Raw genomic sequence first — 25,512 nt, 5'->3', positions numbered from 1 at the left:
AAGTTTGTTAACTGCTGTAAGGTAACTTTAGTAAATGTACATTTTCCTTCCTGCTTCCCTTGTCTCCATTGTAGCACTTCAGTCACACAGATTCTGGACCCATTGCCTATTGACATGCATGATAAAACTGCAATAAATTTTAAATGTTATATTCTCATCTAATTAAAATTTTTATTTTAATAATATTTTTTCTTTTAGAAAATATTAAAGTATTTAGCAGAACTAGTCTCTCTGTATGTTTTCCAACAAAAACCCCACAAAGCTCCTTTCATTAGATAATTTCAAATGTGAAGAAGTTGTGTCAGCTGATGCTTCTCAGACCGCTTTGCCCACCATTTTTCTGCTGCACACTTTTTTTTTCCTGTTCCTCTTCCACTCTAGGAGAGATATAGGAGAGATCATATGCCTTTTGTTCTTAACTCTGTTGTTATAATGGTTTGGTAAGGTCTGTTCATTTTGTTTTTCTCCTACAAAATATAAATCATGAAGCCTTCTGCAGGTATGGGTGGCATACACCACTGGAGCAGGCAGGGATGTGGTTTGCATGCAGCCCTGAACACCCACATCAGCAGTGCAGAGATGTCAATAACACCTGACTTGGAACATTCTTGAGCAACTCAATTCCCTTCGCCAGCAGGAGAATGAGCAGCTCATAAATGCAGAATAATGGGAATTTTAATTACGTAGTGATTTAAGGATGCCTCCTGTTCACAAGGAAATAACATCTCTTGAGCTGAATGAAGGGGAGGGGCAGGTTTCAATTTAACACTCACAGAAAAGCAGAGTTTGCAATCAGTATTGGCTGCTCACAGTATCCAAGTGCACTCTGTGGCTGAGGTGCTGATGTTCACCTTGAGCATGTGAATGGTATCCCAGATCTGTTTAAGTTCTCCACACAGTCTTTAGTGTAGCCATGATATTGCCTGAAAAATCCTTTCCTTAGGGTTTTTCCTCCTGAGAAGCTGGGAGGCCTCAGGAACAAAATGTAAACAATGATTATCTGCTGCTGTGGAATGCAACAGGTGCATCTGGGATTGGTCTCATGTGGTTGTTTCTAATTAATGGCCAATCACAGTCAGCTGTCTGGACTGTCCCAGTCACAAGCCTTTGTTATCATTCCTTCCTATTCTATTCTTAGGTAGCCTTCTGATGAAATCCTTTCTTGTATTCTTTCAGTATAGTTTTAATATAATATATATCATGAAATAATAAATCAAGCCTTCTGAAACATGGAGTCAGATCTTCATCTCTTCCCTCATCCTCAGACCCCTGTGAACACTGTCACACTTTAGGATGAGTTTTAAACAATTATAGTGAACTACATTAAAGTCTCAATGAGTACAGAATTGCTGTGCTATGGCATAAAATTCCTGGTGCCTGCCTGCAGGTGGGTATATTTACTTTTGTGACCATTTCAACACACACCTTCTCACTTGTTTACAGTGGAATAGTGAGCAGAGTTTGTTTTCCTGGATGAGATAAGCATCATCATGTTTTCCTGAGCAGCTGCACACGCAATTAGGAGGGCCCAATTAAAGCTGCATTGCATTCACACAGAGCAGCAGTGATTGCTGCCTCTAATCTCTCCCGTGGTCTGATTTAGGGGTATTAAGTTGTGCAAGACTTCATTAACAAATGAAGACAAGTCAAACAAGTCAAGAAAAAAAATGCAACAAGCTCGAAATTGCTATGTAGGACCTTGGCCTTTGTGCACTACCTACAGCTTGAGAAAAGGAGACATCACTCATCAAGTGACCAGTTTCCTCTGTTTAGGTTTGTGCTTTCTGTCCCCCTGGCCACAACAAGGATTTGTGTGTGTCCTCTGCTTCCATACCAGCCACTCATCCAAAGACTCCTGGAAATTCAACCCTGAAGTAATTCTAAAGCCAATATCCCTTTGTTTGTCCCAAGCATCATCTGCACCACCATTACAGGAAGCTCAGCACTGCCAAATGGAAAGAGAAAGGTAAATAGAATTAGAATACAAGGGAAAGGGAAATGAATTAGAATACAGAAGGAATGGGGCAATGGAGCACCCCTGAAGGATGAGGAATTTCATTCTCACCCTGCTTTTTCCCCTCCTGAGGCTGTCCAGTCCCAGTTGTTCCATCAAGGGACCTGATGTCCCTGCCTCCCCCAGGCCCTGCGCACACACATCCTCAGGTTTTGCTTTCCTCAATTAGGGACACCCAAAGTCTGTACACACAGATTTCTTGGCTAATGGGCCACAAGGAGCAAAACATCGGACATACAGTCCCTGTCAAGAGTGGTGTGAGAAAATGTGTGGTTTCCAACCAAGCACAGGAGCAGAAGACGCAAAAGACCCAATTTCTGTAGGTATGGATGGTGATTGTAAAGAAGAGAGGGAAAGAACATCTCTCAATTGCCCTGATGTGCAGAAGTGGCAGCACTGGAAGGGCCTGGCAGGAGCATTTTGACCCTTAATCACCACATAGATCTTCTGCAGTGGCTGAGAACAAAAAGTGACAAAGATGGGACTTAATTTCACAAGATGCAGAATGCTCTGACCCTTGGGCAGCAGAGCCCTTGAGGCACTGAAGCAGAATTAGGAGCTGAGGCTCTCAGTTGATAGGGAAGTGCTTTATTGCACTCTTGCTGTGAGATGGTATCTCACAGGAAAGGGCCTATACAGAATAAAATTAAAATCAATTAACCACCCCTTGTATCTCAAGTGGTGACAGATCTCAATCCAGTCATTTATTTTCAAAAATAGATAGATTATTGGTTTGGAGAAAATGGTAAAGATGTCCCCAAGAAGTTTGGTTTATTTTGGTTTTGGTTACTTTGCTTTTTGCTGTCTTGACTGGTGCTAAAGCAGTAAACTGGCAGTTTTGATGCTGATTCACAAAGAAAGCCATAATAGGGAAGAAAGCCACCTTTAATTTCAAGCTCCACTAGAATCATGAAAGGAAAATTAATGTTTACTAAATGAAAAAGGATGATATTGCTGGAGAGAGGAAGTTTTGGTTAAGCTTTTAAGGGAATATTAATAACTTTCAGAAATGGAAACACATATTATAAAACATGTTTAAAATGGCATAAACTGCAGAAAATCCAGGAAGTATTTTAAACTGACTTAAGCTCCTCAATATGTTACTAAATTTTAAAAATCATACAAATTGAATGATAGCTGACATATGGGAGGAGGCTTTCTAGTGCAGACACGTTTTCTATGGAAAATTAAATACAGCCTTATATTTAGAATAAATGTTTTGTGGTGAAACTAAAGTCTGCTGATCAACTTTCGCACATTTTTGTAATGCATCTGAAAATGTCCAGAGGAATCTTAGATGCATCCAGGCTCATTCCCTGGGAATATATTTTCAGGAATCTGCCATTCTGAGAGTCCTCTGACAGGGTGCAGCTGAGTTTTGCCCATGATGTGCTGCCAAGCACCATAAATGAATGCAGCTCAGAGATGGCAGGTTGTTGCTTTTTTTTTGCCAGACACAACAACAAAGTGTCAACCTCTGACAGTTATAAAAACTGAGCTTTAAAGGAAATATCAAACCTTTTATTATTTTTTTTTTAACCAGTCAGAGAATAAATGCTCCCAGAAAGAGGGAGGATGGGGAAATTTGTGGGAGTGAAAGGTGCCCTGTGGGAGTGAGTCAGCACTATATCACTCTGGCTTTACGCTGATAAATACTTTTGGGATTAATTTGCATGGTTTTTATGGCATCAAATAAAAGGGCAGGGGATCTGGTTCAGCCATCTGCTGAGTGTGTGCACCACTGACTGCAGTGGGGTTGTGACTGCTGCTGGTAATGCACTGGATTTGGTGATAACATCATATTTAATAGGGTTGGGTGTTTTTTTTTTGTTGTATCTAGAAGTCCTTAGGTACCTTGAATCCTCTGCAGAGAATTCCTTTTATAAGAGGAAATGGAAACACAGAGTGGGTGAATTGCCTGATACAACACAATCCAGCACAATCTATGAGCAGCAGGGCAAGACAGGAACAAATCACAGCCGCTTTGGATCCCAGTTCCACAGCCTGAACACCTCAGTGCTGTGGCTCCTGTGAAAAACTTGCTGATAACTGACAGGAAATATTGGTCAAATAAATGCTGGGCTGCCATTTATTTAAAGTATTTAAAATATTTAGCAGAACTAGACTCTCTGTTTGTTTTCCAACAAAAACCCCACAAAGCTCCTCTCATTAGATAATTTCTAATATAATATAATATAATATAATATAATATAATATAACATAACATAACATATAACATATAACATAACATATAACATATAACAACATATAACATAACATAACAGCTATAGCATAAGAGCTGTAAGTGCTTTACTAGAATGTTAACAGAAACAAAGGAAAGGAAAGGAAAGGAAAGGAAAGGAAAGGAAAGGAAAGGAAAGGAAAGGAAAGGAGGAAAAAGTGGTGCCTTCTCAATACCATGTAATAAATAAATGCTGCATTTTTTATAAGACTGCCAAGAATATGGCATAGTCATGAAAGCAGGAAGAAGGTTGTAGGAGACAACCTCTCTCTAGTACACTGGTGATAAAACAGCTTATTTGTTATTGCTTTCTACACTAAACTACATTTCTTCTGGGCAGATTTGCACTGGCAGGGTGGTGTGGGGCTTCCTCTGAAACCATCTGGCCGGTGTTTGATCCCTCATAGCAGCAGGCTCATCAAGTCATTGCTAGCACTTCTTTGCAATGTGGAGAACAACCAGGTTCACATTCACAGTCAAACCACGAGCGTTCCAAGCAGCAGAAAAGGGAACATCATACTCATAAGAACCCTACTAAGTTCCAGACAAGGAAACAGATATTTATCTTTTTTCCCAGACCATTGTGAACCAGTCTGCAGGGTAGTTCTTTTTTGGGGAAGTTCAGTTTAAGAAGACTCAGAGTATGCGACTGCAGAAGGTTCAGTCTCTCCTGAGTTGGCAGAACTGTCCTCACACACATACCAGGTGTTTCTTCTGCCTCAAAAAAACACCAGCAAGCCACCTCATCTCTGCTACAGCCACCAGATTCTTTGCTCATTGTTTCTGCTGATACTGGCAGGTGAGAAGGAGATTAAATGGCTTCTAGCTTCTAAAAGCAGTGCAATGGCAGGAAAATTACTTCCAAAATTATACAATGCTAGTTTGTTTTCAACTTTTTTTATAGAAATTTTCCATTCTGGCAAACAAATGGTGCACTGTGCATGGGACAGTGTTATGGAAATTCACAGTGAGCATGGAGATGTGCATAGGAGTGCAGTGTGTGAGCAACAAGGTGTGTGTGCTCTGAAAAGGTAACTTTCAGTCCAGCTGGAGCACTCGTGCTTGCTCTCAGGTTGCTGCAATATTTGCTGTGGCACCCTTGTGCTGTCCCTGTGCCAGCCCTTCCTCCCTCTCCTCCCCATCACACCCTCAGTAAAGCAGAAAGTAAAGAGGATGATAGAATAATGTTAGAAAGTGGTCAATGAGGTAAGATGGCAATCACTAGAAAATCTCAGTCAGATGAGTTTCAGGCCTGGTTATATTCATATTTGACTTTCAAATTTTCATACAGTCAGAGTGCAAAGCCATTCTGTGTTTTCACCCTTTAGGAGCTTTTACAATATAGATCATCTGAGATGTATTTTCCACCTTTTTTCAGCTCCCAGATGCGCCTGTGAGCATATATATTCATCTTAAAAGTTCTAACTGAAAACTCTTACATTTTGTGAATTCAGTAACTATATGGCAAAAATGCAATAATATTTTTCCCCCCACAGACTTATATGGAAGATTACTAATACTTTCTCTATTTTTTATATGGCAAAATCTCCTATTAGAAAAGTCTGTGTCATTTTAAAATGACAGACTGCAGTCCATAGAGCACAGAGTGTCAAGTACAGTGTCCAGCCATGGGCAGTGTGGTACAGCTATTTACTGTGTCCCATGTGGGAGCAGAGATCCTTCCTGGTGCTCAGGACCTCACCCATCACCACAGCCCTGTCTCCAGCCCATGGACTGCCTGCTCTGTGGCTCTGTGGTGTTTGAAATCCACCAGAGATCTCTCAGGATATGCTGTGCCCTTCAATGTCGCTGTCATATTTTCTGAAAAATCCTCTTTGCCCAGGATTCTTCTCCTGGGAAGCTGAGAAGCCTCAGAGAGAAACGTAAACAATAATTATCTCATTTGCTTCTCCCTGTTTTGCTGCTTTGGAATGTGGCTTGGCCATTGTTTACCAACAGGTGAATGTTTGATTGGTTCCATGTGAATTGTTTTTACTTATTGACCAATCACCATCAGCTGTGTCAGACTCTGAGGAGTCAGGCATGGGTTTTTATTATTCGTTCTTCTTAAGCCTTCTGTCTGTATCCTTCTCTTTCTTTAGTATAGTTTTAGTATAGCATTCTTATAATATAATATCATAAAATAAAAACTCAGCCTTCAGAGAACATGGAGTCAGATTCTCATCTCTTCCCCATGCTGGGCTCCCTCACAAACACCACATTTCAACTCTCAGTGTTGTTGTTGGTCCAGGTTGCTCTCTCTTGTCCTACCCAGCTCTCTGTGCTGAAGAAACCTCCTGCTACCACAGGCTGGACAGGACCCTTCTCTTTTGAGCTTCCATTGCCTTTTTCCCAACCTGGAAATGAAACTCGAGGTCATTTTAATAAGGATGTATTATAAAAGAGTATCTTTATTTGAAGGCCTTCAGGAGCAGTTATGGAAAGATGGCCACAAAAGCTCACCCCCACAGGGATCAGTACATATTTAGAGGTTTTAGGAAATTTGCATAATTGATAAAAAGCACCAATTAGGAGGACAAGTGGTGATTAGATTTCCCCCAGGTCAAGCTCCTTCTCTGTAGTCCCCCCGTCAGCACCAGCTGAGCTTGGTCCATGAAATGGATCTGGAAGAGTTGTCCTCAGCCTTGGTTCCAAGGAAGAACCAAGATAAGAGAGGAGCCTTGTACCCCTCAGGGCTTGGAGCTCTGGAATTTGTTTTGTCTTCCTGCCTAGGGAAAGGCCATGGAAAATCACTGGGAAAACTAGCTACTAATACATTAGGCTACAGAGCTACAAATATATGTGAAAAATTGCATTATTATTATTATTATTATTATTATTATTACTATTATTATTTTACAAACATACACATATATAATAATATATACAGAGAACATATAAAGAAATAAAAGGCAAAACAAAAACCAGCATCAGTTCCAGGACCAACACAGTGGTGGAGTGGCTAAATATTTTAAAGTTTTTTTCATGTTCAATATCTTGTCACAGACAGGAGATTTATGCATTAGCATCAGGATGGGGTTATATGCATTAATTCTTTCTTGTGCACCATGTGCAGATGTGCTTGACTCAGAACAAATCCTTTAGTAAGTCTGTTTAGTAGTGGCATGATTATTGCAGAAAGCAAGTTTTATATCATGAAATCCTAGAGCTCTGGAATGGTTTGGGGTGGAAGGGAACCTTGAAGATCATCCAGTTCGAGCTCCACTGCCCTGGGCTGGGGACACCTTTCACTAGTTCAGGCTGTTCAAAACCATTCTGGCCTTGAATACTTCCAGGCATGAAGCACCCACAGATTCTCTGAGGATGTGCCAGTGTCTCACAGGGAAGATTTTCCTCCTTGCATAAGATCCAAGTCATATCTTTCAGTTTGAAGCCATTCCTTCTTGTTTATTTGTCCCAGGCCCTTGTCCCAAGTCTCTCTTCAGGGAGCTGCTTTAGGCCCTGGAAGGGGCTCTGAGCTCTCCCTGGAGCCTTCTCTTCTCCGAGTGAGCAGCCCCACCTCTCCCCTTGGAGCACCTCCATGGCCTCCTCTGGACTCCCTCCAGCAGCTCCATGTCCCTCCTGTGCTGGGGACCCAGAGCTTTGCAGGTGAGGTCTCACCTGAGCAGGGCAGAGGGGCAGAATCACCTTCCTTGACATGCTGCCCACACTGATGTCCAGCCCAGCACAGGGCTGGCTGTCTGGGTTGCCAGTGCAGGTCAGGTTGAGCTTCTCGGCCACCAAGACCCCCAAATCCTTCTCTGCTCTCAGTGCACTCCCTGCCCAGCCTGTGTTGGTGCACCAAATGCATGTGCAGGGAGCAAATATAATTATACATCGAGAATTATTGGAGTAACATTGTGTTCCTCTATGGGGTATGACCATCACTCACACCACTCCTCAGTTTTTACCCTCAGTTCCCCCACTGAGAGCACTCCTCATACACACCAAGAAAACAACTGTCCCAAGTGAAATCATTGTGTCTTTAATGACCACAGGAATATCTGCTGTGTTTAACACATTGCTTTGGGAAATCTGTTCTGCCCACCCCAAATGGTTTTCTGTCTTAAATCTATCTGCTCAGAGTGATGTGTGTTATATAAATAAACTACACAGGCAGCACGTTTGTCAATCAACAGAAAAGGCCCTACACCCTCCATCCTGGGCACATGTACTTGGTAAGCACTGGTTTCCAACAGATAAATGTAATCAAGGTTTATATGCTCACAGAAGCCAACAGGATGGGATTTTTTCACTTGGAAGATCAGAAGAAAATTGTAACTAATGTTGTGGAAAATTACTTTGATATTGCTTTCTCAGTACAGCATCACAATTAGGTAGCAATGTGAAGCACAGGGAAAGAATAAATGAATAGTAACAAATCAACAGAAACAGCTACTGTCAGGAGTACTTTGCTCAGTGAAAGTAATGTAAGCATTACTTAAAGTTTCATGACTGTGGATTTTATACTGGTTTAAGTATTACATCAAGGTCTCACTGTCATGCTTGCTAGGACTTAAACAATCAAGAACAATTTCTGAAACAGACAGATAAAACTGAAGTACCAAAGTATTTTTATTAATCTTGTTTCATAAGTTGTTCTATCCTAAATGAGAGATGACTGAACATACTAACAATGAAAAATGTCCTTTTGGACAATGCAAAGGTTCCTTTGCTGCTTTTTGGTGGAAAATGAGTGTTACCAACTTCTCTCCAGCCCTGCTGATTCCAGCATCTGGCAAATGTGTTTCACTACACAGGAAATACAAAAGCAAAGGCTAATCCAGTAAAGCTTTTCCATGCAGAATCTGTTGTCCTAAGTAGCTTAATGATTCGTGCATTTGTTCAATTCTCTCGAGAGAGCAATCAGGCAAGCAAATTATAGCAATATCCCATCTCCATTAGAACCAGGCCCCTTTATGGAGGAGCACTCTGAGCACAGCCAGGGAAGGATCCTCCTCAGCACGCCAAAAACATCATCTGAGATTGACAGATTTTCACAGGAGACTGTCCAGGAAGGAAATATGCCAGCCTGTATTTTTAAATGGAATTAATGGATATTTTTACCTATGTTCTTTAAGTCGCCCAATATGTTTCAGTGATAACTGGTATCATTCTCAGTCCAGTGGGAGTTGAAAGCACTTAACACACATGAAAATCAGCCAAACAGAAATAAAAGTCATTGTATTGAGCACCATTTACTCAAGGGCGCAGTCCAGCTCCTATTAACATAAATAGTAATTGAATGTGAGAATTGAGGAATTGATTACACACCTTTGGCAGTAACAGCATGGTTGGCATGTTTGTGTTTTAGGTATCCACAGCAATTACACATTACACAGTGAGTTTCCCTGCCAGGGGCAGGAGCTCTGTTCAAACTTGCTTTTATTTAAATATGCTTGGGTGTCCCCTTCTCCAGTTGCACTGCTCTCAAAAATCACTTCCCAGAGCACTACAATCAGCAGTCAGCATTCAAGAGGTTTATGGCAGAGCACAGGTCAAGATGAGGGACAGACAACAAAAAAAAAAAAGAAAATTGCACTGGTTTTGAGACCACACTAGGAAATCTTCTCTTTCAGGAGCAAAAAATTAACTTTTCATAGACAGTCTTAGATGCATGAGAGTACTGCCTGCATTTGCTGTCCATACATCTTTCCCCCTTGCCTAAACTACTGGCCAGTTTCAGTCAAATATAGCCAGTACCTCTGTTTTTAATCTATAAACTCTTTTGCATCTAAGCATACAAAAATAAATTGCAAAACCACCGAAGGAACTAGTTAATTCCCTGCTTTGCACTACACTCCAGATTCATTACTTCTATAGTTTCAGCTGAGTGGCTGCTTTCAAAATTGGTGTGTGTGCAGTTGGACTAAATAAACAACATATTAAAGTACAGGCTGTTTAGTGACATGGAAACAAGCACTTAACAAACCTAGACACAGAAATTAGCAATTAATGTAATTATTTAAGAGTTCCCTGTGTTCCAGTTCAGCTTATTTAAAAATGTTAGCAATGATTTTAAATAGACACAGTTGTGTTTGCTGTACGGTGAAGATGTCAAATGAATAAACGTTTTATGAGGCATTTGTTTAGTCAGGGGACAATTTCAGAGCAAACACAGGGGCCAAACCCCAGAACACAGTGGCATTATCCTGGATGAGAGTTAACTGCACTGGCATTTGTCTAGGCTCCAAAGCAGCCTTCATTACAGCCACAGTCAAAGAGAAAAGGACTGCAAGTAAATCAAGAGATCTTGGGTCCTTTCCTACTTTTGTGCCTCCCTTTAAAATGAAACTATTATTTCAGCCCACAATTTTCCAGTTCTCCCATCTCTGTGGCCTTTGTGGCTCTCCACAGTTACAAGTTAGCAGTGCAGGAAGATGACATGCATATGAACAATAGTTATGAAAGGTTTAATTGAAGTTAAGCAATTTAAGTGAATGCATCCTAAAGTATTTCAAGTTTCTGATGTGACTCATTCATTCATCTCTTATTTTGTATCTCATGACACACTGAATACCATATCCAAGAGAAGGTGAATTCACAGGTGTGCATTTCCAGGAACAGAACTTTTGATTAAATCTCTCCTTTTCACATTTACAGTGATATAGTTGGTAGCAAAAGTTGGTCTCAAATTCAGCAGAAACTTAACTCCACCCAGCTGGACTCTATGCATGTTGGCAAAGGTCCTGTATAATCAATTAATTGGTTCTTGGAACTGGTTTTTTTTCAGCAAATGCTTTTTTTTTTTTTTTTCTTTTAAGAAATTGATAATTACTTTCAAGGTAGCCTTCATTAGCCATGACACACCTTTTTTGAGGTATCCTCTATGAAATATGTAAAACACATTGAGAATATAAGTACAAAATATTGAGCATGAAAGGCAGGTGATTCAAATAGAAACAGGAATGCTAACCTGGTGTCTGCTGATGAACTATTTCTTCTGGATCCTGCAGGTGAATGAAGACCACGAGCCCAACTGCTCCAAACAGCAAGATGAAGGAGAACATACATGTCAGCCTCATAATTACTGTTCTCAGATCAATCCAGTTCTATAACCCAGGAAAAGAACTGCATGTGATCTCCAGGGCACTCTTCACTCATAGTCCTCGTCCTCTCATCTGGAATTCTGGTGTAATATGCCTACAAGAAGTAAAAAAACAAATCAAATCAAACTTAACATAGAATACATTTATTTTCCCAATGCAGATCAGTAGATTTAAGTTCTCATTTAGACCAAATAACTGATTTCTCTAGTATTTCTTTTGTACAGTTAATTGAAATAATCCATTCTATTTCTATCCCATCAGTTGTCATTAAGTTTTTGTCCTTTTTTTTCAAATGTAGAAAAGATGATGTAGTATACAGTTAAAAATTTCATTTTGGGGAAAAATGATCACGCCACAACTTCTATTTTCAGAGAAATCCCTCTCAATTGTTTGCTTAGAATATGTCACTTTTTAGTTTTTATTTCCCACTGATTAAACAATATGAAAACCATGAAGGGAGATAACATGAAAGCTGCCAAACACAGAACTGGCAGCTGCTGCTTCACCTCTGAGGAGAAACAGCCACACTCAGACCAACCACCATAGGTCACCCACTGAGGCAGCTCTGTGCTATGCCAATCCTGCATTTGTCAGTAACACAAAAATTCAGTAACACTGTGCATTAGAGCACAAGGGGAACTGGTGCCCAAAATGTAACCAGATTTCTCAGTAGTAGATTATTGAACACAAGGGCTCAGCTGGAGGTCAGCAACAGGCTGCAGGGGTAGCAGTCACTTTGCTTTCCCAATATTTTTACTGCAAATGTGACCTGCTCTAAAGAAAAGTTTTTGAAGCTGGATTTGTTTACAAAGGGGATTTTAGATACAAAAGGACTGTATCACATCAGTTTGCAGGAAGGATGGGTTGTGGAGAGGTGATGATTCAAAGTAGTTACATCAGGAAAAGTCTTTAAAGATTTATTCTTAATGTGCCTGGAATATTTGGTGTTGGGGCAACTTGTATGCTTTTCATGGTTTCCTTAGGAAGCTTTTAATTTTCTGTAGTATACTGGCATTCTAAATTTCTAAAATGCATCAGTGAAGAACATGAGGTGTGAAAGATGAAGTCATTCTGTGACTCTGACTGATAAGGTTATTAGCATTATTTAGTGGCAATTATATTTATTCAGTGTGTAAAGCAGCCAGAGCTCCAGGCCAGGAACACTGGGGGATGCTTGGATCTTAAATGAATGCAGAGCCCTGCATTCTCTCTCTGCATAAGCAAATTCAGCTTTATTCTCTGTTCAAATTATGGCAGACAGTAATTGTGTATTCTTTTTTTCACCTTAAACTTTTCTCACACCTTTACAAGTAAAACTAAAAGAAAACATTGCTAAGTTTTTCAGCACTAGCAAAGACAGGTTGTTAGAAGTCCTTGTGCAGGTCCATCTGTGCCTTTTGTGAATCTAGTATGGATGGACATTTGCATTTACTACATATATTTATCTTTAAATGCCAAATGCTCTAAGGCACCAGGGGAGTCAGATTGGCTTTCAAAGTAACTGTGTTCCACTTCCAACCACTGTTATGAGCTCACAGGGAACACAACCCACCCTGTCTCTGGGTCCCTGCAGGGTTTGTTTGGCTGCACAGGCAGGGGCTTGGATGAATGGACACTTCCAACCAAACCCAATGGTGGCAAAGCCAGAACAACTCCAAACTCACACCATCACTTGGTAAATCCAGTCAGAGCTTTCTAAGAATTGCATTTGGTTTCCTGACATACAGGATTTCCCTTCTGGCACCTATTTATGCTCTCTGCGTGCCCATGGGGAGGAGGAAGCTCCAACAGGCACAAGGCAGGTGCCCTGCCTGAGGGTTTTCAGGAGGGCCACATGATGAGATGATGATGATGATGATGATGATGATGATGATGACGACCATGATGATGATGAGAGCAGGAGGGGCTCCAGTCTGGCAGCCCTGGGTGCTGACCCTCCCTGTGGGAATGCCCCCCCTGGAGGGACACAGAACTGGTGAGAAATGCAGAATCATCACCTGAGAGGGAGCAGCTGAAAAACATCCACCCCCAAACAACAAGGGTTTATATTTGCTTAGTGGTGAATTCTAAAATCTTTTTTAAATTAATTATACCCCTGAGCAAGTATGGGTTTCTAAAACAATTATTATTATTAGCTTAAAATGTGAAACCATTTCCCCTGGATTTCATTTGTTGAAATGTTTTTGTTTGAAGTAGAGGCAGCATCAAGAAAGGAGATCCCTAGCCAGGTTTTAATTAGTGCAAGAAATGCTACAATAGCAGTTTTTAAGTTAGAGTGTTTACATTATTCCACATCCTGTAGAATAACTGTGTCCAGGAATACAAAACCTTTTAGGTTTGACATTACAGCCTCTCCAGGACACCTCAAGATACAACAGTAACAAAGCTAGGTGAAAGCACATATTTGAAAGAATAAAAGGCCACTTTTATTCTCTAGTTTTAGTTTAGTTTAAACACTTTAGTTTTGCATAACTAAAGAAAAAACTGCTGCTGTAGCCATTGCATGATCCTGCAAGCAGCGAGCACAGGAGTCTGAGAAAGAAAAAGAGAGATCCTCTTTCTTCTCAACAAAATGATACCTCTCAACAACACACAAACATCAGAGATGTCTAAATTATGGGTCTAATCTTTTCCTCTCCCCATTCTCCTGTAATTATTTTTCCAATCAGTTGGCTTTAATTAGCATGTCCTCAGTGAGCAGAGCTGGGGAATGGCAGTGCCTGGTTTAGAGATGCTGAGCAGGTGCTTCCCAAGCCCTCCCAGGCTGCTCCTTGAGCTACAGGAGCAGAGGAACTCTGGAAGCAGTTAGCACGACTGATAAATGTGAACAAAGTATCCTAATTAAGGAAACATTTGAAAATACCCTTTACACTCCAATCACATCATTTTAAAGATGGATGAGGGAAAAAGCCTACAAAAAAACCTAAGTGCAGCTTGACCTAAGAGTTTCATCAGGCAGTACTTCCTCAGGCATGTGATGGATGCTTCATGGGGGAGCTCTGGATTGACCCACCCTGTGTCCCAGCATCTGGGGGGCAGAATTTGGATCAATCCATACCCTTCAACTTGCACTTTGCAGTCACATTTTTTAACTGTGCTCCTCACAATGGACAAAAATATATTTTTATAATTCTTGGCATTACCCAGAGTGCAAGCAGATAAGGTTGCAAGCAGCTTCCAATCTGAACTCCATTTCGAGCTGCCCTGAACCTATTAAACAGATGGAAAATGATTCATTAGAATGTGTAATAATGAATTGAAACATCTAACTTCTAATTTATTCTTCCTTATTACATTCCTATGATGGATAAATCTCCTAGGTACCAATATCTATTTTCCTAAGCTTTCCCATTACCAGGGTATGTGACTGCCCTGCACTTGAAAGCAGCACAAGTACGAGTGTGCACAGATAGTAATTAGCACTCAGCACTTTCCAGTTCAAAGACATTTGATTTATCAATCACCACAATACTCCTATGAATTGTGAGCTGAGGAAACATTACCATCAGATAGGAGAATGGGTGTTGGATCATTAATGTAAGACTGGTAAGGAAAAAGATGTACAGTTTTAGGTAAAAAAAAATCTAAATATGTTTCTGGAAAGTACTTAAATATTATAGCAAAATTTCCAGGCAGCAAATCTTTTCTTTACAAACACAGAAGCAGAACTAATTTCTCCCTGCTCCCAAGCAGTATGGAAAGACCCTGCAAAGATTTATTTAAGTCTTCTGACGAAAGTGGCTCTGAAAGTGGTGCTATGTAGGTCTGCTTTTGGCAATCTCTGCCCGGCAGCCCAATGACCAAACATTTTCAATGTGAGCAGTTTGCTGTTACAGCACTGCATCAGTCCAGGAAAGGAAACCCCTCTGCTGTTTGGTCCCTGCTCTGAGGTGGGTCAGGCTGCACTCAGGGTGGTGTCTGATATCTCAGGGCTGTTTGTTCACCCATGAGTGCTGCAAATATGATATTCTCTGCCTTGTCTGCTGTAACAGGGCAGTTGAAGAACAGCATTGATGAGATATAATCTAAGGGCACGGTGTAATCCTTGGGTAGAAACTCAGGAGCCAGCCTTTGGTCCATCTAGAACTAGATCTTTCCCTAACCACACTGATGCATCAAAGTAAAATAAAACCCTGCAGAGAAAAGTGGCAGGATAAGCTGTCCCTTTTCCCCCAGGAAAAGCCTTGTTATCTTCAGCTGAGGTCAGTATGAGTGTAGGAAATCTAAGACTTAAAAAACATGGGATCAGGGTGTGATGGTGTTCACAGGGGTTCTTGGATGAGGGAAGAGATGAGGGTCTGATTCCATGTTTCAGAAGGCTGATTTATTATTTTATCATATATATTACATTAAACTATACTAAAAGAATAGAAGAAAATGTTTCATCAGAAGGCTAGCTAAGAATAGAATAGCAAACAATGATAACAAAGGCTTGTGGCTCGGCTCTCTGTCCAAGCCAGCTGGGCTGTGATTGGCCATTAATTGCAAACATCCAACATGGGCCAATCACAGATGCACCTGTTGCATTCCACAGCAGCAGATAATCAATATTTACATTTTGTTCCTGAGGCCTCCCAGCTTCTCAGGGGGAAAAATCCTAAGGAAAGGATTTTCCATAAAAGATGTCTGCGACACCAGGGCATGCAGCTCTCACAGCACTGCCAGCAGCTGCTTACCAAGAGCTTGGCCATTTGCAGAGAGCAGGAGGGACAGCTCCAAGGCTCCTGCAGCCACCCTGCAGAGCCCAGGCTGCCTGGCCCTCTTTGGAATTGGTGCTGCTGTGCTGTGCTGTGCTGTGCTGTGCTCCACTGCAGAGCTGCTGGTGACCAGCCCAGCTAAATCAGCCCAAGGATGAAAGGCACTGTGGCAAGGTGACAGCAAAAAAGGGTTTTTTCCTCTGTGGAACCAGGGGAAGGGAAGGATCAAGGTGTGCCAGAGGCTGTAAAGATGCAGGGCACCTTTATACTCTCCTTTCCTGAGGCTTCACTGCAAGGTGCCAAGGCAGCTGCCGGTGAATCCAGGAACACACACTAATTCCAGGATCAGCATTGTATATTGTACGTACATCAGCAAGTCAACAAAACACCCAAATCCTTTGCAAATCACTAAAATATTTATTGCTAAATTGGACAATCACAAACCACCATGTGAATGAATGTAAATGTCCAGTTCACACATCCATGGCAAGCTTCATTTCTCATGCTGTGTGAGGTTTAGCTGCTCTCCCTGCAGCTGGGAGCAGGCTGGTGCCTCAGAGCAGAGCTGCTTATTCAAGGGAAGCAGCAGTTTGCAGGTGTCTTTTGGAAGCAGGGGTTCAGGAATCAGCACCTTGTGTGCTGTTGGATGATCAGGGGCAGAGCAGCAGAGATCAGCTTGGGCACTCCTGCAGCTCTGGTTGTGCCATTGCTGGAGGTAAACTGGGGCATCCCTCTGGTGCTGTGGAGCTCTGGGGAGGTGCCACTGGCCAGGTTCTGTGTACAGAGAAACGTGGCACTGCAAGGCACAGCCTCGGTGCTGTCCTACCCTTGATGGCCTGTCCCAGCCAAAGCACCACTGCTGGGATTGCCAGTTCTGAGAGAGATACTTTTAATGCAGAAATGGTTTTCTAAGTCAAAATTCGCCTGACAGCAATAAAAACCACATGTAAAATTTCAGAACTCCTGGTCTGGAGAAGTTTCACTGGGAGATGTTGATAGCTGGGAGATGTAAGGGGTTTTTCTTCCACTGGGTTTTGTTTTGGGTGTCCTGAAAAGGGATCATAATGAAGCACTTACTTTCTGCATTACTAAGATAATTTTACTTGTGCAATGTAGTTAGATGCCAGAATTCAGGACATCCCTCTGGCTGTCCTGGACTGCCAACACCCCTGCCAGGGGGCTCAGAGACCCTGGCACAGAGCCCAGAACACCTGTGGGTTTGATTATGACCCATGGAGCAAATTACCAACCTTAGATGAAGATCTGCAAGCCATGACAGTTTAAGCAGAATGATAGTGAATTTATCTCAGGGTGAAAAATAGATTTTTTGGGTTTTTAGAATGGGGATTCAGGGGGCAAGATGGGGGGATCTGGGCGTGTCCAGCCTTTCTCCTTCCTGGCCTCCATCTTCTGCTGTGATGTTGGCACTTACAGATTGGTTTAGAGTAGAAGCTCACTGTCTAACACAGGTGATAGGTATTGGAAAGTAATTGTAAACATTGCACACGTAGTTTTTAGTACAAAAAGATAACACTGCCCTGGGGGCAGGCAGAGTGCCTCTGACTGTCCTGCTGAGCAGACCTTGGCTGGACAAGAAAAAAAAAAATTATAGATAAGGTACAATAAACAACTTTGAGACTGAGAAATGAAGAGCCCTGACTCCTTCTTTGACTGCAAGGCTGGCTAAAGAGACTTTCTAATGCATCTCAGGGTCACTCTGACCAGCTAGAGACCCCAAGAGTTAGAGACTGGAATAGTGATACTGGGCAAATAGCTGAATTAAGAAAAAGAGAATTTTATTACTACAAGAATATAGGAAAAAATTTACTATTATTACTGAAGTGATCTCTTCTAGATCCATTAGCTGCTTCTAGGGGATGTGTGAACACAGCTACTTCTCACTCTGCAGCCAAGCCAGGAATGTGTTTCCTTGCTTCAAGGCACTTACAGAGACAAAAGGCTTCAAAGACTGAGGGCACTCAAGTGTCCAGTCAGTTTTACCCCTGACTCCTAGATCAGACCTATCATAACATTTATAGAAGTAAAGATTGGATTTATAAACATTCTTCATATTCACCAGCAAAATGAACTTTTTATAGGAGTTTTACAAAAGAAGAGATGGAGATGCTAAAAGTCATCTGTCAGCATTTCTTGGAAATAGGAAATACAAGTGACTCCTAAGTATTATGCCCCAAATCCTCCAGCTTCTTTAGCATAGAAAGAAGTAGGAAACTACTAATCCTGTGGCTGCTTCCATTCATTAAATGTTCATCTTTGGGTGCTGTATTTTCTATCACTATATTCAGGCTCATGTATCAATAGAACAAAAACTTTGATTTTCCCTGAGGTTTGAGAAGGACAAGTTTGTTTCCAGGTGATATTGAAATCAAAACATTTTGTCTGGCATATATCAACTTTATATATAATTATGTTCTTCTCTGTGTAACAATAGAAATGACACATTTTTGAGAAAAGTGAAATACTAACTTTAAAGTTGAAACTGTTCAAAATATCCTGCTCCTGAAACATCCCCAAAACCCTCTTCTGAAAAGATCTGGATTCAAATTTTCCCTTCCTGTGGGGAAAGGAATTAAACCTACTTTGATGAAATCAATGGAGAAGTTGAGGCTTTCTCCAGCTCTGAAATCCTTTTAAATCAGGAATGAAATACTTGAGTGGAGAGGGGTGGCTCAGCCTGGTGTCCTCAGGACCACAATGGTGGCTCCAGTGGGTATCTCCTGAGCACTGCCAGATGCACAGACCAGTTCAGCAGCTGGAATTCATGGAGGGAATGCCCTGAGTGACTTTGTGCTACTTTACACTCTCCATTTCCCCAAGAGGAGAATCCTCAGAGGCAGGAACTGGCACTCGGGCAGGACCTGTGGGAACCCAGAGCATCCCTCTGTCTGTCCAGGATGGCCAGGACCCTGCCAGGGGGCTCAGAGACCCTGGCACAGAGCCCAGAACTCCTCTGGGTTTGATTGTGACCCATGGAGCAAATCACCAACCTTAGATGAAGATCTGCAAGCCACAACAGTTTAGGTAAAATAATAGTGAAGTTATCACGGGGTGGAAAAGTCAATTTTGGGGTTTTTGGTATGGGGGTTCAGGAGGCAAGATGGAGGGAACTGGGCATGTCCAGCCTTTCTCCTTCTTCTTCTTGGCCTCCATCTTCTGCTGTGATGTTGGCACTTTGGGATTGGTTTAGAGTCACTAGACAGAAGCTCACTGTCTAACACAGGTGATAGGTATTGGACAGTAATTGTAAACATTGCACACGTCGTTTTTAGTATAAAGCCATAACACTGCCCTGGGGGCAGGCAGAGTGCCTGGAACTGTCCTGCTGGATGGACCTGGGCAGAGCAGGAGAAAGAATTTTATAGATAAGGAACAATGAACAACCTTGAGATGAGAAATGAAGAGCCCTGACTGCTTCTTCAAGTGCTGGGCTGGGAAAAGAGACTTTGAACAATCTCGGGGTCACAGTGACCCAAAGGACCCTGAGATGGACCTACTGAGCTTGGGACCAGACCGAGGAGCTGCCACCTCTTCCCCTGCTGCCAAAGCAGCCTCTCCTGCATCCCAGCGATCCTGCCCATGCTGAGCTGAGCACCTCTGCTGCCTGCCACCGGGGCACCCCAGCAGCGTGGCAGCAAATTAGGCAGAACTTATTGCCTATTAATTAACAGCTCTGTTCTCCAGTCACTGGTGTCATTACACATCTTGGCTTTCAGCATCTCTTCCAATTATGCAAAATGGGGAATTCTGGACAGGATGAGATTCCTGAAAATTACAGGAGCCTCTTTTGCTCACCTATACATCAATCTCTTTACCCAAAAGAGTGTGGAAAGGAGGGTAAGAGGCTTTCTCTAACTCTGGTGGAAACTTGTTCTGTCATGTATCTGTCAGTCCAGTTCTACTCTCCCTCATACACCAGTGTTGTCCTTTGAACCCACACAGTGCCAGAAGGGATATTAAAGCCATATAATATGCCAAAGCCTGAATTTCAGCATAATTGCAGAAAGCTGTGGTATTGTTTGATGTGGCTGAAATCAAGAGTGGTTATGTATGACTCCTTTTTCTCATTCCAAAAGTCCTGGCAAATCTGCTAAAGCTGCTCCTCTCACTTCCATCACACATTGCAATAGGAAGGGGGCACTTCTGGTTTCCACTTTCATCTACAATTTAAGACCAAAAGGGACAGCACTCAGTAAACAACCAAAATAATCCTTTCAAAGTCAAGAAGATTTCTCTCCTATCTTTCTGGGTGCAAATTGTTGCCGGCTTCATGTGTTACTAATCTCCTCAGTACTGCAGCAGGGCCCCAGCAAGTCAACACACACCTCTCCAAGACCCTACAGGGCTTATAATTCTATTCCTAAACTAAAACATAATCTCAAAAGCAGTTTCCCCTTGAAATGAAAAAAAGTTTTTACTGCGTTTCAAATTACCATCTCACAGGAACTGCACAGTGACAGTGTAAACAGTGAGTGTCAATAATGAACTTGTCCAGCTTTTATCACACTGGAGGGGAAGGCACCCAATTTTCACAGCAGCCTAACTTTTCCAGGCACTGCCTGGCAGCGGGATTTACAGGCATGTTATCCACATCCAATATTACATATAGAAATATGCTGTGTGGAGAACACTGAACTCTTGTAAAATACAGCAGAAAAGTTCTGGTTATTCAGCTGGCCACTTGGTTCTCATTACAGCCCAGTTTGAAATGCCTCCCTTCCCTCCACTTGCCTCAATCTCTCTTCTATTTAAAGTAACTCTCACATTCTCAAAGGGTTTTTTAGATTATTGCACTATCATGTAACAGGTATTGCAAATGAAAATGTCTTCTGTTAGAAGTTCAATGCACCTGCAATAAGGTGGATTTCCAAGGGTACCAAACAAGAGATTACCCCAGACACCCTTCCTCCTTTATGTCAGTATGCAGCAAATGAAAATTTGATTTTTTCCTTTATAAATTAATTTTTCTTTGCAGTTTTAGGTGTGTTATGATAAAGAGGAAAAGGTGACAAAACTTAAAGACTTTATGAGCAGCTGATATATATGTGTATATGATATATATGTGTGTGTGTGTGTGTATAAAAAATTAATATGTTCCTTTTCCTTTCTACTGGGTAAAAGTTTTATTCCCATGCCACACCTCTTGATATCACGAGATTTTAAATCATTTTTATAGCAATAATTTTGAGTAGTTTTATGTAAATGTATGTGTGGGGCCCTCTTCCTCAACATTATGGCTTAACTTTACCATATATATGTAGTTCATGTAATACAGTGCAGAGGTTTGTGATTCCTCTGTGGTATTTCCTTTTTCTAAAGGACAAAAGTATCTGAAGCAGAGAATCTGTGTCTGGGAGTCAAAAGCAAGCAAAGAAAAAAAAGAAAGGGAAAAGAGAAATGGTCCCTGTAACCTAGAAAACAAAAACCTTTGTCACCAGTGAGGGTGGTTTTAATTGTGGAAACAAAATACACCAAAATTTCTGCAGAAGCAGAAGGAAAACAAGCTCCTGACTCACACTGTGTGGGTTTGTGGTGATGTTCTTCTAGAGGAAGAACAAAATACTTCTCCTAACCTTGAAATGGCACATGTTGCTGTGGAGAGGGTTCCTTTATTGGCTCTAGCACCTTCTGTAATGGTGTACATTTGACTGTTCTCAGCTAATACTGACTCTTAACCCTTCTAGCCATCATGAGTAATTTGTTTCTTACTGAAATTTGCTTTCTCCCTAATTAAAGATCTGTTTATTCAAGGTGTCTTTTCACTTAGACTATGCCTGTATGTCAGAGCTGAGACAGACACTGGAACCTCCAAGGTAAAAGAAGGGAAGTTTACTTTCTGGCTTCAACATTTATAGATTTTGAAAAGTGACAGTGGATTGGAGGATGACACTGCTAACCTCTCTAATGACACTGGACAAACCAACAGTCCATCAAATTTCTCTTCCTCCAGAAAAGAATGTAAAACAATAATTATTTACATAAAACTGTGTGAGAAAATTCATTGCAAGAATGTAAACATCAGAAGGCTTAGAAGAACTTCGAACAGGATGACATTACACCCCTTCATTTCCAAAAGTTTTGCCTTTTGCAAAGTCAGCTTTGGGAAGGGGTGGAATCCCACCTGCAGCTGCAGCACAGCCCTGCTTTGAACAACAGGAGGGCACAGAGCAGGGGGAGAGGGACACAGCTGTGCTCAGATACAGGGCTGATTCCTCAGGAGGTGCCTGCACCAAGGGTCAGCCTGGCTGGGTGAGAAAGGAGCTGCAAGGTTGTCTGTGGGTCCCATTTTCACAGGGCAGCAGACACCAGTGTGATGGTCACTGTACAAGAACTTGGACCGCTACATGTGGTACACTTCCAGTTTGTCCTTTTCTGCAAGCTACTTTGCACCAGAATTCCAGACACTCCACACTTAGGGCAGCCAGAGGAAACACGTGGATATCAGGGCAACTACTCTGCCTTTTAAACAGAATGCAATTTTTGATATTGAGCTGTAATGAGCATCCTGAATAGGCATGAAATCTCTTTAAAATCAGTCCTGTAATGCTGGTGCAGTGGGAGAATATTACTATTTGATTTGCTGTTATTCAGTTATTTTGAAGCCCATTTTGTGTGATTTGTAATAAGAACAGATAAGGCAAGTAGCTGCTAGGCATACCCGTGTGCTGTGAATATCAGAGATCACTAAATGTCACCAGCAAACCTCCTGTTGTTCCACCGATGCTTGTAGGAATGGACATGCCCTATTGACTCCACACAGGGTTTGTAACTCCATCTTTTTTAGGTTTTGCATTCAGTGAGGAGAAGATAGATACAGCCTAAAAACTTCAGTCCTTTCCTCCCTCTTTTTGCTGGACGGGCAGAATGGTGCCTGCTCCAGGAAATGGAGCAACTGTCCAAGTATTTGTGACACAAAGGACTCCTGAGGAGGGAAAACAGCCATCCTGACAAGGCTTTCCCCAGCATCACTGCCCTGGCTGTACTGCTGAGACACCAGCATGCTGGGGAGCTGGGCCCAGACACTGAAACAGGGAATCTAATACAAACCAGGGATATTTTCCTGTTTGGTGTGGGCAGCCCTGTGCCACACAGGACTGTAAGAACCAAAATGAGGGATGTGGGACTCCAGGGGCTCTCCAAAATGCAGTTTATTCCATCCAAGAGGTTACAGCAGTCCAGGGTGGTAGGTGACAGAGCTGTGCCCACAGCTGTCAGCTCCAGCTGCAGGCAGGCCTGGAGACCCTTTGGTTTTGGTTACAATGCATTATAGACTTTTCTTTTGGTTACATTGCATTTTATACTTTTCTTTGCTTAGCATCTTAATACAGTAGAACAAATCTATACCTTAACTATTATCTCTAGCCTATCATAACTACTATAATTACCATATTCATGTTACTGTTCTCCAATCACTCAAAGTTAGTACATTACAGTTTAAGCTAGGAGCTGTTTTTCAGTTTTCTTGCAGTGGAAAATTCTGAGACCTTTTTTCTACTTGCCACATTTGCTGACTTGTTTGCCTGTGCTCTCTTTGTGCTTGGTAAAAAATCTTCTTGTTTGGGGTGGGTTTATCCTTTGCTCTAAGTCATAAAAACCCCTTCTAACTAACACAGCCTTTGCCTCCTTGGTTATCCAGTAAGACTGGCTCAGCAATTCTTTTCTATATCAAAACTTGCTTTCATTTCTACTCCTTCATCAGACTCTACATTTAAAAATCTTTCTGCTAAGCACACATATCTGTGAGACTTTCTTGTCAAACTTTCATCCTTCCCAACACAGGGTTATTCACCCCTTCCCTGTGCCATTTCTCCTGTGGGCTGACACTGACCAAGTTCTGGCTGAGGGCTCAGATAACATCACTGCAAACTCAAATTATCTGCATTTGGTACAGAAATCGAGGCATTCACACTCAAAAGAATGGAACTAGATGATCTTTAAGGTCCCCTCCAAACCATTCTATGATTCTATGGCTGAAGATCAAAGAAATTATTATTAATTTACTGTAATCACTCACATTTAATGGTTCTGTAAAAGGTACCAATAGTATTGGGGTTTGACTGCAAACAGTGTTTTGTGCCTAATCCTTCTGTGCAATTTCCACTGGGAGCCGTCCCAGATAAATATTTTTATTAAGCTATCCAAATTTAAAATCAAGACCTTAAAAATAAAATAGTTACTGACCTTTCAGCTCATTTATAATTAAAATCTGTTCTAATGTTGTTCACATAAATAATAGATAGCTGTTTTCACAGATCAATGGCTTCTCTTGCTTTATAAGAAACATTTTGAAGTAAAATTACTGTGCCTTTAAGTCTAATAGGAAAATTTGATGTGTTAGGAACTATGGGCTGATCTCTGTACATTTTTCAACTGTAAATTTCACTTTAAAATACAAACAATTATTAATATTGATTTGGACTAAAATAATATTGAATTTCAATATGTTTTTGGCTCTTTTATGAATTACCCTGCACAGTCAGTGTGATTATGATGAAAGAGTATTTGCACGCTCAATTTCTTTTCAGCGAGAAACCTTGAAGAGTGCTAGTTGTGTTCAGGCTGATAATGATAAACACATGCATTCAAGGAGAATCAGACTACCTTAAAAATCTCAACTGAAGCATAATAAATTAATATTTCATCCTATATATGCAGTTCTTATATCAAGCTAGCTGAACTTTCATTATTAACAAATCCTGAGCATTTGGTTAGAATGCAGCTCACTGCCTGAGCTCTGCTTTGGTTGTGCATCGCATGCAATTACAAAATGATGTCAATCCATCACTGCAATTTCCTGCGACTAAGCAAAGAGATGAATATATTCATGTCCTAGGATGCTGTAAAACACCAATATATTTAAGTGCCATTAAACCCATGTTTCTGTGCTGTGGTTGGAATAAACATTTCATAGCTCCGGTGATGGAGGGATGTGAGCTTTTCTTCTGATCTCAGCTCTAATTTCAAGGCTGGTTTGTTAATTGCTTACTCAGCTACCCCAGCACCTCTGCAGAGGTCTCAGCTCTGGGTCAGCCTTCCCCATGGCCATGGCTGTGGCCAGCAGGGTCACCCTGGCACAGTGTCCTTGTCACACCCACAGCAGTGGTGGCAGGGGGGTCTCTGAGAGCCTGCCACGCGTGGGCAGAATCCTCTCAAAACCAGAAACTCTGCTCCCCAGGGAAAGCAGGTGTATTGAACTAGGACAAAATGTCAAAGTGACATTTTTGTAGAAATGGATTTTCAGAAAAATTTAATTTCTTGGGCCCTGCAGTAGTGTTTTCATTGTGGGTGGCTGCTATAACCTGGAGAGCTGTGCAGCAAGCCTGGGAACTGGCAGAGGCTCACCAGGAATGTGGAGGGCTCTAATCCTCCCCAGCTTGTCCTGCTCCTCTCCCTGTGCAGCTGGCACATGCCAGGAGGACAGAGAGCTGGGACTGTTCACCTCCAGCAGCCTGCCTGGGAAGCAGCTGTTAAACTCACTTTTTGCTCAAAGTG

The 25,512-nt window shown here is 41.7% G+C and overlaps 2 protein-coding genes across 5 annotated transcripts in view; both read right to left on the bottom strand.

Moving 5' to 3' along the window:
- KCTD15 (potassium channel tetramerization domain containing 15) overlaps positions 1-11,259 on the bottom strand; it is a 246,501-nt gene extending 235,242 nt beyond the window's left edge. Inside the window, exon 1 of the mRNA XM_054296420.1 lies at positions 11,173-11,259. The gene's annotated coding sequence lies outside the window, so the exon portion shown is untranslated. The remainder of the gene's footprint in view (positions 1-11,172) is intronic.
- The window catches only part of CHST8 (carbohydrate sulfotransferase 8), a 208,348-nt gene that overhangs the window by 151,420 nt on the left and 31,416 nt on the right, over positions 1-25,512 (bottom strand). For 3 of the 4 annotated variants that reach the window (XM_054296414.1, XM_054296413.1, XM_054296416.1), the window contains exon 2: positions 11,173-11,399. In XM_054296414.1, coding sequence (XP_054152389.1) covers positions 11,173-11,281 — 109 coding nt within the window. In that variant the 5' untranslated portion in view covers positions 11,282-11,399. Of the gene's footprint in view, positions 1-11,172; positions 11,400-14,448; positions 14,472-25,512 lie in introns of those variants that run through there. The other variant, XM_054296415.1, reaches the window with a different exon arrangement.

This window comes from Melozone crissalis, unplaced genomic scaffold (assembly GCF_028551555.1).
Source record: "Melozone crissalis strain CALT ecotype California unplaced genomic scaffold, PUWL_Pcris_2 ptg000007l_1, whole genome shotgun sequence".
Classification (NCBI taxonomy): Eukaryota; Metazoa; Chordata; class Aves; order Passeriformes; family Passerellidae; genus Melozone; species Melozone crissalis.
The sequence above is the reverse complement of the archived record's forward strand: the minus strand, read 5'-3'. Positions and strand labels throughout refer to the sequence as shown.